The 14,266-nt window shown below is 42.4% G+C and overlaps 2 protein-coding genes across 5 annotated transcripts in view; one reads left to right on the forward strand and one right to left on the reverse strand.

Moving 5' to 3' along the window:
• The window catches only part of itsn1 (intersectin 1 (SH3 domain protein)), a 93,031-nt gene extending 87,529 nt beyond the window's left edge, over positions 1–5,502 (reverse strand). For both annotated transcript variants that reach the window (XM_063211782.1, XM_063211781.1), the window contains exon 1: positions 5,353–5,502. The gene's annotated coding sequence lies outside the window, so the exon portion shown is untranslated. The remainder of the gene's footprint in view (positions 1–5,352) is intronic.
• On the forward strand, positions 3,831–14,092 carry cryzl1 (crystallin, zeta (quinone reductase)-like 1). Of its 3 annotated transcripts, none has more exons than XM_063211784.1 (14): positions 3,831–4,661; positions 6,069–6,164; positions 6,275–6,352; positions 6,574–6,646; positions 6,754–6,798; positions 6,899–6,967; positions 7,601–7,734; positions 8,406–8,517; positions 8,981–9,001; positions 10,046–10,144; positions 11,888–12,006; positions 12,784–12,889; positions 13,554–13,599; positions 13,705–14,092. In XM_063211784.1, the coding sequence occupies exons 1-14, from the start codon at positions 4,647–4,649 to the stop codon at positions 13,802–13,804; spliced, it is 1,113 nt and encodes a 370-aa protein (XP_063067854.1). In that variant the 5' UTR covers positions 3,831–4,646; the 3' UTR covers positions 13,805–14,092. The 3 variants fall into 3 exon arrangements, with proteins under 3 accessions (XP_063067854.1, XP_063067855.1, XP_063067856.1); XM_063211786.1 differs by lacking the exon at positions 3,831–4,661 and adding an exon at positions 5,548–5,749; XM_063211785.1 differs by lacking the exon at positions 8,981–9,001 and having other exon boundaries at positions 3,834–4,661.
• The last annotated feature ends 174 nt before the right edge of the window (positions 14,093–14,266 follow it).

Below are 14,266 nucleotides of genomic sequence, written 5' to 3' on the forward strand. Positions count from 1 at the left end.
AGACACAGGCATTTTATCAACTGTTAGTTGAAGAACGCAAGTGTGTGTGTGTGTGTGTGTGTGTGTGAGAGTGTGAGTGTGAGAGTGTGTGTGAGTGTGTGTGAGTGTGAGAGAGAGAGAGAGAGAGAGAGAGAGAGAGAGAGAGAGAGAGAGAGAGAGAGAGAGAGAGAGAGAGAGAGAGAGAAAGACAGAGACAGAGAGAGAGAAAGACAGAGAGAGAGAGAGAGACAGAGACAGAGAGAGAGAAAGATAGAGAGAGAGAGAAAATAGCTTGCATCTTGCATCCAGTTGATAAGGATGCAAGAATCAAGCTGAGGGGCAGAACAGAAGTGCACCGAGTTATAATTAGCTTCCACTTCAAAAACACACACACACACACACACACACACACACACACACACACACTGCACCTTACCTGGGTCATTTCACGTGAAATCAGACACTTTGGGACCCGACCGACCCGGATTTCGATCATACTTGGTGTGCCTTTTCAGTAGCAAGGTAGCACCCCAGAACTGCATTGGTTTGAATCTGACACTAATATTAAGGGAGAAACAGACTAGGAAAGGTTCACATGTGAGGGTAGGACACTATACATTCAGCCTTGAATATATCAGTCAGTGTTAGTCACAAAAAGATGCCTGTGGTGTTATTTGAAAGCTCTTTTCTGGCTCTACATATTACACAATCACCTTGGAATACAACTACTCTCAGAATATGAATTATGATAAATTGAAAAATTAAAAATTGAATATCTAAAAAACTCATATTTTAAAATGGCCAGTTCCTTGTCCAAACGTAGCCGGCAATGTCATGAGCAGCACCTAAAATGCTGGTGTTCGGTTTGTTATTCATTTCAGAGAGAATTTGACTCACAAATATGGCATCATACAGACCACTTACTAATAATATGGTAATACCATAGTAGCATCACATGACAAAACAAAAACAAAACAAAAATGGTCAGTGTCCATGGTCCCAGGTTTCAGAAACTAAGGCAGATGTCCATTTATACATACCAAATGATGATATGTGAATGTTTGAACATTCCTTCTCTGTGTACCTGTGCCATCTTCCCTTTACCGTACTTTAAAGAGATAATCAATGGCTACACTCTCATTTTGTACTCTACCAGTGCATTTGAAGCAACAGCTGTGTCTTTTGTAGATAATGTATAAGTACGTCCCGTTGCAGTTACAGGTTCCACTACCAGAAGCACATCCTGATGATCCATGACAAGTCTATCTGGTCTGAAGGGAAAAGTGAAGGATGGAGATGGCCCATGAGGATGCAGGAAGTTCAGTTTCACCTCTCCAGTGCTCGGCATACATTCCTCAGCACATGCTAGCCACCAGTTGCCATCATATACAGCTACAACATACCCTTTGATGCTTGAAAATGTAACACATTCCTTTACTGAGCTCACTCTTTCAACTCTGCCTTCTCTGAATGCTCAAAATGGCCTAACTTCCACTGTGTCCATTGACAATGGGCAGAAGCTGTGTAGTTTTTGAGTACCTGGAATAGTTCTTGCAGATTCAAACCTTTTCAACAAGTTCTCAGCTTCATGATGGTACATATCTGTTGTGGCAAACTGGCAATGGATGTTCTTGACATTATCCTTGACAAATTCAAACAGTTGGTATGGCGTTACAATTTAATTGTCAATAGGACGTTGCAGACTTCCTGCACAATATAAGAACCTTAAAATTACAACAAATTTGTGCCACCACGAGGCAGATTTTCACATACCTGCAGAGTGGCACTTTTTTGCCACATCACATGGCAAAGGTCCATGTGATGGCGTTGGAGGGACAGTTAAATGGCTTGCTGCACGAGCAAGTCTGCAACGTCCTATTGACAATTAAATTATAACGCCATACCAACTGTTTGAATTTGTCAAGGATAATGTCAAGAACATCCATTGCCAGTTTGCCACAACAGAGATGTACCATCATGAAGCTGAGAACCTGTTGAAAAGGTTTGAATCTGCAAGAACTATTCCAGGTACTCAAAAACTACACAGCTTCTGCCCATTGTCAATGGACACAGTGGAAGTTAGGCCATTTTGAGCATTCAGAGAAGGCAGAGTTGAAAGAGTGAGCTCAGTAAAGGAATGTGTTACATTTTCAAGCATCAAAGGGTATGTTGTAGCTGTATATGATGGCAACTGGTGGCTAGCATGTGCTGAGGAATGTATGCCGAGCACTGGAGAGGTGAAACTGAACTTCCTGCATCCTCATGGGCCATCTCCATCCTTCACTTTTCCCTTCAGACCAGATAGACTGTCATGGATCATCAGGATGTGCTTCTGGTAGTGGAACCTGTAACTGCAACGGGACGTACTTATACATTATCTACAAAAGACACAGCTGCTGCTTCAAATGCACTGGTAGAGTACAAAATGAGAGTGTAGCCATTGATTATCTCTTTAAAGTACGGTACAGTACAGGTACACAGAGAAGGAATGTTCAAACATTCACATATCATCATTTGGTGTGTATAAATGGACATCTGCCTTAGTTTCTGAAACCTGGGACCATGGACACTGACCATTTTTGTTTTTTTTTTGTTTTGTCATGTGATGCTACTATGGTATTACCATATTATTAGTAAGTGGTCTGTATGATGCCATATTTGTGAGTCAACTTCTCTCTGAAATGAATAACAAACCGAACACCAGCATTTAAGGTGCTGCTCATGACATTGCCGGCTACGTTTGGACAAGGAACTGGCCATTTTAAAATATGAGTTTTTTAGATATTCAATTTTTAATTTTTCAATTTATCATAATTCATATTCTGAGAGTAGTTGTATTCCAAGGTGATTGTGTACTATGTAGAGCCAGAAAAGAGCTTTCAAACAACACCACAGGCATCTTTTTGTGACTAACACTGACTGATATATTCAAGGCTGAATGTATAGTGTCCTACCCTCACATGTGAACCTTTCCTAGTCTGTTTCTCCCTTAATATTAGTGTCAGATTCAAACCAATGCAGTTCTGGGGTGCTACCTTGCTACTGAAAAGGCACACCAAGTATGATTGAAATCCGGGTCGGTCGGGTCCCAAAGTGTCTGATTTCACGTGAAATGACCCACCTTCTGTGCAACATAATGCATGTAACATCTATGCACGCTTTGCAGTGTCTTTAACTTTGCAGTCTAGACCCAATAAAACAATGCTGTGTAAATCAAGCAGAGGAAAATAATGATTACACAGGAAAATAATTATTAGAATGAGTGTTAATGCCATAATATAACATTACATCTGTGCAACACATCTCTACCTTTGTCTCTCTATCTCTCTCGCGCGCGCACGCACGCACACACACGCACACAGCATTCGACTCGGGCCAGCTGCCACCCTGACACTTGATACGCAAATGAAATGAATTACTAGAAAGCAACACATTGAAAAAAGATACAGCAGCAACCAGAGTGCACACACAGCGATTCAGATGCCCCCCAAGGGCACTCAGAAAGGGCATCAGTAAAAACAGTCAGGCCTAGCAAGAGACAGGCGTAAATGCCATGCCCAGTGTGCATCTACTAACAAGAAACATGGGTGCACAGAGTCTGCAGCCATCAATTTACTGTATGTTCGCAGGCGCAACATTTTTGGTTGTATTACCTTCTCTGGTCAAATGTGGTAGATCTGGTCAGTGCTATGGTGCAGGTTTAGAAGTGTGTGTGTGTGTGTGTGTGTGTGTGTGTGTGTGTGTGTGTGTGTGTGTGTGTGTGTGTGTGTGTGTGTGTGTGTGTGTGTGTGTGTGTGTGTGTGTGTGCGTGCGCAAAAGGGATACAGCTGGGGTCCACATTACCCCAAGAAACAGAAGGTCGCAAACAAAGGTTTATGTGCAGTCCCTGTACACTGAATCTGAGCTCATGCCCTTGTAGCAGTCATGCAAATCTTTAGGAAACGGACGAATGTTCAAGGAACAAAGGAAAACGTGCTATTTCAAAGTTTTTCATTAAACATCTCCCACCGTGCAATACCAACAGGGGCATGCCAGTCTTATTTACACACAAAGACTACAAGGACGATAGGTCAACTTGTACAGCTCGACACTGCCAGAGCTTCCAACTCCTCACCTCAGCACGTCTGACCCCCTCGGCTGAGTAGCTTCCACGGGAAAGTTTTATATTCACGGGAAGAATGAAATGAAAGTAAAATACAAACTAGCCTATATGCGCCACTGTGTAGTATGACCAAGTGCCACTCTTGTTTCGCACGAACGCAATCACACAGAGACGCAACTGCCGTATAAACAGTGTGTTATTGGTGTGCTGGCAAAACGGCGAGAGGGCATCTGAGCAAATCCTTGTGACTGTCACAGGGAGTGCCAACTGCCAAGTGCGCGACATGGCTCCGACCGAGGCTTCAGTAAACACTACAGTACACTCGCTAATAGCTGCATGTGTGGCAATGTAGAATGAGGTTGTGCAAAATATCTGTCCGAATGAATTCGAATCGTGCGAATCGTTTTCGAATGACTAGAGTAACTTGATGTGAGCCTATGACAGAAAAATCATCATGCAATCTATGCTGTGTAGCTGAGGTAGAACATGGTCAATTGGAAGTGTAGTTGGAGGACATCGCTACCGGCTGACAACAGTATACTGACAAGGACTGCCGAACCATGTGATGGGTGTTCATTTGGTAAATAGTAAACATTAATGTCCTACTGTCATGGCCCTTTGATGACTACCTAAGCCATGATATGTTACACTAAAGCTTAGCTTGCTAGCACCTCTATCGCCAATGCATTCAAGGAGGTACTATATTTTAATGCTACCAATCCAGCGCAGACAGAAAACTTGCAATGCAATAAAATACTTGATGTGTTAATTCCACAACAATAATAATGTCGTTGCAGGACCATGACCGACCAACTCAAGGCATGTAAAAGACGAGTGCAGACCATGCAATGAAGACAGCCGCCGTGGACCGTTTTTACTGGGCTAACTGGCTGTCTGCATTAGCTGGAAAATATGTGTATTTAGGTTGTTAGCTTGTGTTAGCTTGCTAACATTCTAACCTGACACAGCAAAACAACTTACATTGCATAGTTTAGTATCGGTTGACACGAACAGCACGGGTTTGTTTAAAATTCGTAGAAATGAAGGTGTGGCTGACTGGTATTCTCTCTGGATGTGTCAGAGCTACATACGAATGGCACCTTGCTCGGCTTCAGCAACCAGTCAACAGTTAGCTGCTAGCCAGCAAGCTAGCTAACCTCATATAACGATAGCTTTCAAGGCAGAGAAAATTCCTCCTCACAACGACGGCAACGCGCTTGTCAAAAAAGGCAATCGGTAATGAAACCAAACATGGGTCACACTTATCTTACCTCATTGTCCACTTTCCATTTCTGCGTGGTTATTTAAACGAACAACCTTGCTTTGCTTCAAATAAAACCATAAATCCCTTTAATTCATGAAGTATTTTCCAGCTTTATTTTTCCACTCCCCGTTTCTCCCATGCACCCGCCGGACTGCTCTACGGCTACGCAAGTTGGAATTGAAAAGTATCGCGAGAGGTGGCGATAACGTCACATGCAAGCTTGTGACATGAAACAGGCACAGGAAATAATGTGAATTTTTGAGCTCTATCTTCAAAAAGATGCGGATTGTTATGCATTTTAAAACGCTCATTAGTCAAGACATGCGGATATAAGACTGCATAGATAATTTGTTCAAAACGAGAAGCACGAAGGAAGCCTTATATGCAGTACCTCTGCAGTTGTGGTATGAAACAAGCTAAAAGAATAACATTGATGTTAGCATTGTTTGCTTAGTAGATTGCCAATGATACTGTAAGGGGATAGATACATACAGGTCGGTGCAATAAACTAATGCAGAGACTACCTTTTGCTTTTTCCCACGCGCGTATATCATAATCATATACTGTAGCTGGTTCATTTAATTTGTTGTCTAATATATTTTCGACAAGTGAGAGGTGTTTCTGTGCAAGTGATTAGACTACTACACAAATGGTTTATTTGACAGTTATTTACACTTGGCAAGGTGGGGTCTTTACTGATCATCTATCACTTTGTGTTAACAGACAGAAGAACTGGCTGGAAATCTGAGTGTCAGTATGAAAGGACTCTATTGCAGGTTAAACGACTCGGAAGAAGTGAAGTTTGTGATTCAGGATGCTGTAAGTTGCTTCATGAATTAAAATTAATATTTGAATATGACAAGAGATCAGAATTAATATGAAAAGATAAGGAAATGTTCATGTGTGTGTGTTATATTCTCATAATACAGAATGTGCCTGCCACTATTGGTGACCGCCAAGTCAAGGTCCAAGTGAAAGGCTGTGCTCTTAGTCCAGTGGATGTGAGGGTGAGTTACTATTGATGGTGGCTGAGCAAATGTGTTATACAGTCATTACAGTGGGCCTACTGCACAACAGCACTAAGAATAACACACATTCTTCCTCAACAGCTATACGTCTACTATTAGTGGTTTTTAACCACTGGAAAACTATGAATGCAACAGAGATGAAAAATACCTTGGTAAACTAATAATGCTATAATTAATGTATGCTTCATCTGGTCTTTCAGCTTTTTAATGACTTGAAATTACAACGAGACACGGCACCAGTGGGAAGGGAGATTGTGGGAACTGTTTGTCAAGGTCAATAACAACCTTCATTGTATATCATTCTACATTATATGAGGTTCTTGGTTCACAAAGAAAACAGTCTCTAATCTTTCGCTGTCAATGAACATCTCTCCCTGTAGTTGGGCCCAAGGTTTCCTTTTTTCAGCCGGACGAAGAGGTTGTTGGTAAGATTTGGCATTTTTGGACAACAGACATGTCATGAAGAAGGATAAACAATGCATTTTGTTTGTAAACTAAAATTAATTGTAAATCCTTGTATGGCAGGCATTCTTCCATTGGATACCGAGCTATCTGGCCTGTGCAATACTGTCATCATCCATGAACAGTTACTGGGTAAGTGGTTCATCCTTCATGCTGGTTACTCAAAACAAAGCAAAACACATGAAAATTACAGGTTGATATCTTGCAGTACATCACAGTTAACCCAAAGAATACAGTGGCGTGTTTGTGCACTTCCTCAGACTTGGAGGGAGGGAGGGATATTTCACTTTTGTTTTTCTGCCGCATTCACAGAACATACATAGCTTTTCACCATCAGTAGCAGTAATGACAACAATATTAATGGTAGTAACACAGGTACAAACAAAAACAATCAGAGATGGCCACCTGTCCCCCTGACCAATGCTATATGGATTTTTTTTGCGTCCCCGTGCAGAACACACACACACACACACACACACACACACACACACACACACACACACACACACACACACACACACACACACACACACACACACACACACACAGTGTTGGGAAGGTTCATTGCGATACTCGGCTAAAAAAAAGACCTGCAGTACACAATTTGATACCAGTAATTATAATAGATGTACATGTACAAACAAAAATGTAATTTCTGAAAATGTAAAAAAAAAGACCTGTTGTTTGTTGTTGTAAGTAATAGCCAAGTACTCGTTTGTGTTGTACATATTACTGAAGTAACTCTACTCTGCTATACCTGTGCAGTGCCGAAGCCAGAGAAGGTGAGCTGGGTGTCGGCGGCAGGGGCGGTCCGAGATGGCCTGAGGGCCTACACCGCACTCCACACCCTGGCCCACATGGCCTTGGGAAACACACTGCTGGTGCTCGATGGAGCCAGCGTACGTCCCTCTCCCTTCACTCCATCAACTGCAATGGGCAAAATGGATTCATTAGTTACATTCTAGTGCCACATATTCCAAATGTCTTGGTTTCACCTGTCCAATTAAGCCAGGTGATTGGCTGGTTGAATGATCACCTAACAAGGTTGTTTGGAATATGTGGCACTGGATTCCAACTGATTAATCCATTTTGCCTATCACTGCCAACTGTGTAACATCAGTATCTTAGAGGTCTTTGTATGACTAGAAGAGTGAATAGAATAATCCAAGGAATACTAGGAAATGTAGTGTGATTGTGTTGTGTATTCTTTGTAAAAGATGACACACTACCTACCTGAAAATGTCTGTAAGAAATGAAAAGAATTGTTTTTGAGGGGCAGTTTGTGTTATGTACATTGAGAGTGAGACAAGATTTCCAATAGGCTGCAACAGAAACATCATCTGTAGCCTGGGCCAGTTTTTTTTTTAAACCGAGTATGAAAGTTATTGCAACCATACAGCATGTTTTCTGTGAAAACATCAGGTCTTCATGGCAACGACAGGCTTGCTGAAAACGATGACGAACACATTCAGAATACACATCTTAAAGTTGTTGAGAACAAAGAATTTGCTAATAGCCGTGACTCTTATCATGCAAATGACCTGTGTGTTGTGGTTCTGTTTGTCCACAGCCCTTTGGTGTTCTGTCCATCCAGCTGGCCCACTACCACGGGGTAAAGGTCCTGGCCACCGCCCACTCCCAGGAGGACCACAAGTTCCTGGAGCAGTTGCGGCCGAGCGTGGGTGAGGAAGACACATGTCATATTCACACATTTTACTATTTTTAGGATTCTTGCACACCTCCTTTTGCCAGGTGCGTAGGAGTGGATCCACTTGGTCACCAACGTATAGAGACAAAGAAGCTTGAGAGAGGTCACAGACCGAAACGTCGCAAGTAAAAACTCTGCAAATGTGAACAGTGTGCGGGAGCTTCTTTGTCTAGCTATATTCACACATTTCCCACCCTCAAGTACCTCCCTCAAGTTAAATAAGCTGTAGATTTATCCTGTTCTTCCAGCCATTCTATGGCTCTGGTGACGTCACTTGAACATCCAAGCTATTTTTTTTTCTCTGGGAGCCAACAGTGAAAGGTCCTGTCTGCTAGGCATCATCGTTTTCCCCTTTGACAAACTGCTTTTGCTGAGACTGAATCTACTCTGTCGTCTCTCTCCCTCTCTTTGCTCTGTTGCTTTGGCTTCATTTTAAGGCGCGAGAGAGTCTTTGCTAGGTAAGAAGACGCTCATTCAATTCTGCTTCCATCTGTTTAATGTGCCCGAGGTATTTTTACAGGCACAATGCCTCAACCCATTTTAGCCTAAGCCCTTTTTGGGAAAAGGTGCCCTCTGCCTATTAAAACCTTAATATGTGAAAGCCCATTGGGAAACTCCAACTCCCATTGTCATTGTCATTGTGGCACTCCACAGCACACAAGTGAACACTGCACACAACGAAATTGCATTTATGCCTCACCCATGCAAGGGGGCAGCCCTCAGTGGCGCCCCATGGGGAGCAGTGCGGTGGGACGGTACCATGCTCAGGGTACCTCATTCATGGAGGAGGATGGGGGAGAGCACTGGTTGATTACTCCCCCCACCAACCTGGCGGGTTGGGAGTCGAACCGGCAACCTCTGGGATGCAAGTCTGACTCGGCGTCCGAAGCACATAAACATTACATAAGTTGCATTTAAAAGCTAGGACTCTCATTTTGCATTTGAATTTGTTCATTCAGCTCTAACATACCCACATTGTTAATGAAAAACACTCAAATCTCAATCTATGTTGCTCCAGGCTAAAATGGGTTAAGCTAATGATATCACATCCATCTAGTGACCCTGCACGCATGCTGTAACTGACAGTTCGTCTCTTGCAAACCAGTGCCACAGATTCCAAATGACCTAGTTTTACCAGTTCCATTAGAGCAATCAGGTCATTTGGAATATGTAGTAGCACTGGATTGTAGCCTTTCAATCCAAGTTCCTCATCACTGTGTATAAGCATGAGACACCATGTAGCGCAGACTGCTGTGGTGCAGTGTGCTAACTAAGGCACCCACACACATATGGGCCTGCATGACCATGGTGACCTATTAGGTTCGAGTCCGACCTGGTTCATTTCACAACCTTCCACATGTCCTGTCCGCCTCTTCAACTGTCCTGTCATAATAAAATATATACTGTTCTGACAAACTGTCAAAAATATATATACCTGTATATATATGTAGATATACCTGTATACAGTATATAAGTCTGTACTTTGGCCCTTGTGATTGCAGCCCGTGTGATTGGTCTGTGGGATGCCAAGGTGGACCTGGTGGAGGCGTGCTTGGAGGAGACAGGGGGGCTCGGGGTGGACATCGTCATCGATGCGGGAGGTAAGAGTCTTGGAGGGGCTTTGCAGAGCGTGCCCCTTGTACATCACACAAGTGACTTTATGACCTGTTACTGCACATTAAAAATGGATGAATTGTGTTTAGGAAAAACTAATTTTCTCTGATGCTGCATACTGTTTTGTCTGATACAACACACTTCATAACAATTTTCTATCAGAAACTCTACGACTAGGTCAGGAGCCTATAATAGCCTATAATTTCCTCACCTGTGGTTTTCCTACTGTGTTGTCTTCTATATGACTAGGGGCCTGTAATACAACAGCTTATAATTAACATACTCTTGGGGTTTTCTTCAGTGAAGCCCTAAGATGAGGTGTCCATAACTGATAGGCTCTCTTACTGGTTTTCCCCTGGTGGTGTCCTGAAAGGACGCTCTAAAACAAGGATCTTATATCATGCATGTTTCATGTAGGCTATGGCTAAATAGAGGAAGCGGTTAGGGTGTTATACTTGTAGCCTAAAGGTTGCTGGTTCGACCCCAGACCTAATTAATTATCCAGAGTAATTAACCAGAGCTCTCCTCCATCCTCCTCCATGACTGACGTACCCTGAGCATGGTACCGTGTCGCCTCACTGCTCCCTTGCATGAGGGAGGCATACATGCAATTTAGTTGTGTACAGTGAGCACTGTGGCGTGTGGTGTGCTGTGTCACAATGTCAATGGGAGTTTCCAAGGTGGGTTTTCTGTGTTTTTTTCCCCCTGATATTTTCCCCCTGATGAGCCCCAAGACAGGGTGCCCACATAATAGCCTTTGCTTATTTTATTTCTACAGGGTAGTATAGTCACGTTGAGGTTATTGACTCTTTTTCAAGTGAGCCCAGGGCACCAATAGGCTACAGCTAGAGCCATAATGAACTAGAAGCACTCAGAGAGCGCAGACGTCCGCCAAGGAAGCTGCTTGATACATTTGACCATGTTACACCCCAAGTCTTTCTGCCTTGTTTTTGTGGTATTCCCGCTAGGAGGCGTCTAGATGGTGAAGAATCTTTTGAAAAGTCCTGGTTCCGGTTCGTGATCTGGATCACCACCAGAATTTAATCACTTGTTCCTTGGGTCATTACTAACAGCTCCACAAAGTTTCGTCCAAATCAGTTGATTAGTTTTTGAGTTATCCTGCTGACAGAATCTTTTAAAAAGTCCTGGTTCCGGTTCGTGATCCGGATCACCACCAGAATTTAATCACTTGTTCCTTGGGTCATTATCAACAAACCCACAAAGTTTCAGCGAATTCTGTTAATTCGTTTTTAAGTTACGCTGCTGACAGACAAACAATCAAACAAACAGACAAACCAAAGGGACCGAAAACATTACCTCCTTGGCGGAGGTAATTAGCCTGATTATCATTGACTTTCAAATCTCTTCGAGACTTTGTCTGACCAAGAGCTTAACAATTAACATTTCCTAACGGCATTTCCCAAACGGCCTCCCTTGGTTTGCTAATGATTGTTTGCTTCCCAACAAAGTGGGAGGAGTTCCCGATTTTGCGGGAACTCAGAAAGTAGGTTGCATTGCTCTTGACCTGACTGGTAGCAACGCTGAAGCTGTTGCGTCACTAGGAGGGCACGGCCTGGCTAACAGCTATAGCCGTAATGAATAGACTCTCTTGATGGTTTCTCCCCCTCGCGTTGCCCTGTAGTGAAGTTCTGATGAGGATGAGGATGTGCATGTAATGAATTGACGTAATTTTACTCTCTTTCTGGCTTCCCTTTGGTGTTGCCCTGTAGTGAAGCTGTATGACGAGGAGCCAGAGGCGCAGCAGACAGCTCAGCTTCCGCATAAGCATGACATCATCACCCTGCTCGGGGTCGGAGGTCACTGGGTCACCATGGAACAGAACCTGCAGGTAGGACAAGGTTCTATAGAATGCTCTAGGGATTTTCTGCCATGGTTGAAGGAAACCCTTCAAGGTTTTGCAAGAAGGATAATCTCATGTGCTCTAGCCTTTTGTGGTGCTCACAGTCCAGGACCAAACATATTGTACAAACAGGCTACTTCGAAGGGATTACAGTGCACCCATGGATGATGGGAGCTGAGGAACTCTGAGGAAGATCATGTGCAGTGTTAAAAGGGACACTGTGTAAAATGTTTAGTTGTTTATTTGCAGAATTCATGCTACCCATTCTCTAATGTTACCTTTTTCATGAATACTTACCACTACCATCAAAATTTAAGTATTCATTATGATTGGGAAAATTGCACTTATCATACATGAAAAGGGGAATCTTCTCCATGGTCTGCCATTTTGAATTTCCAGAAATGGACATTTTTAGCTGCAAAAATGACTGTATTTGGGCCATGCTAGAAAATATTAGTTTTTTACTTAGTAAACTTTCATGAAAAGATCAAATTTGGCAATAGGCAACCTCTTTTCAATGAGCAGCGTAGTTGCAGTACCTTTTTTGACCATTCCCTGAACAGTGTACCTTTAAAAGGGCAGTGCACCACAGTAATAAAAAAGTAGAAGTATTCCAAGGGTCCCATTCAGCTCTGCCTGCTGGAGAATCTAAGACCTGTCCTATTCATGTGTTTGTATAAGTAGATTGTATCACTAGTTTGCTCTTCTAGCTCTTCTGGCTCTGTTGATGTATTGGATAATTAATATTCTGTTCTACACGAACAGCTGGATCCCCCAGATGCCCGCAGTCTCTTCCTTAAAGCAGCGTCTCTGTCTTTCCTGAACGAGGAGGTCTGGACTGCCTCCTCTGCCCGCCAGGGACGATACCTTCGTATCCTTTATCACCTTCAGTTCAAAGCCTCCCAATAGATGAAACAGGGGTGGTAATCACACTCAGTCTACACACAGTGAAATGTGTGTTGCCATGTGCAGTTTGACATTGTGCATGGGGCAATTTTGGAAGATGTCCAATCATCAATGTGCTCAAGAAAGTGAGTAATCTTTGGCTTGTGTTTGGTTAATTGTTTGAAAAAAAGTGAAGAAATCGTATAGATCGTCTTGCAGTGAGGATGTTAACTATCGGTATCAAAGGGATGTTTAACTTACTTGTGTTGTTGTCTTCACTTTTATTCTTTACATTCTTGTATTCTAATTGTGCACTTTATGAGAGTGTCATCAGTGTGTTAACATTTTATTAACTGCAAATTACAAATTGCAAGCATATCAAAATTGATTTTTGTTGTTTTATTTTTTGGATGGAAGATCGTGATAAAAAAAATCGGAATAGAGATTTCATGTAAAAAAAATCTTGATATGACATTTTTGCCATATCGCCCACCCCTAATGTGGTATATTTCACACCTCATGTGTGAGGTGCACCTCGATAAACGTGGGGCATAAACAGCTTAACACAGGTACAGTGGCACTGGACATTTTAGGGTTGTGATGGATTGTCAACATTTGATTGGTTTCCTCAACCTCCCTCTCTATCGCAGACATTCTAAGGGATGTGATGGATAAACTGTCAACTGGGACGTTCAGGTGGGTTTCCTGCGGCTCAGTAGTACATTTGAATTACTTTCTAAACACCCTTTTAGTTCTTTAATGTAACCACCAGATAAGATATTCACCATGCTGTTATTTCAGGCCTTTATTGGAGGATCCTGTGCCTTTGTATGAGGCTACCGTATCCATGGAGATGGTTCAGAAGAGGCAAGTGAGGAAGAGAGTGGTAGTGCAACTGTAATAAACTGCACTTCCCAGCATTCCAGAGAATCGCCACCTTCACCATAGACATACACGTATAAGACATATACTGTATCATGTGTATAGTATGTCTGTGGCCTTCACATTCCCTGTGTGCACCATTACATTCTGGATGGCCAGTTAATTTTTTTCTGCAATTACACGATGCGTCTGTGTATTTTTCATGTCTTGTCTGTTGAAATACTACCTGTGTTATTATTATAAATCATGATTCATTTGTAAAGTAACACAATAATGTAACACACATTAAAAATGGTTTTCATAACAATGTCAGTCCTCGTTGATTTGAAAAAAAAAACCTGCACTTATAAAAAAAAAAATGAATAGAAAATCTGGTATTTAGCAGAATGACATTGTCCAATGTCCCGACCCCCAGTTTGGGAACCACTGGAATAGTCCATGACACTTTTTTCAGGTTCTTCTATTCATGCATACCAGTAGT

The sequence above is a fragment of the Engraulis encrasicolus genome, chromosome 12 (genome assembly GCF_034702125.1).
Source record: "Engraulis encrasicolus isolate BLACKSEA-1 chromosome 12, IST_EnEncr_1.0, whole genome shotgun sequence".
NCBI lineage: Eukaryota > Metazoa > Chordata > Actinopteri > Clupeiformes > Engraulidae > Engraulis > Engraulis encrasicolus.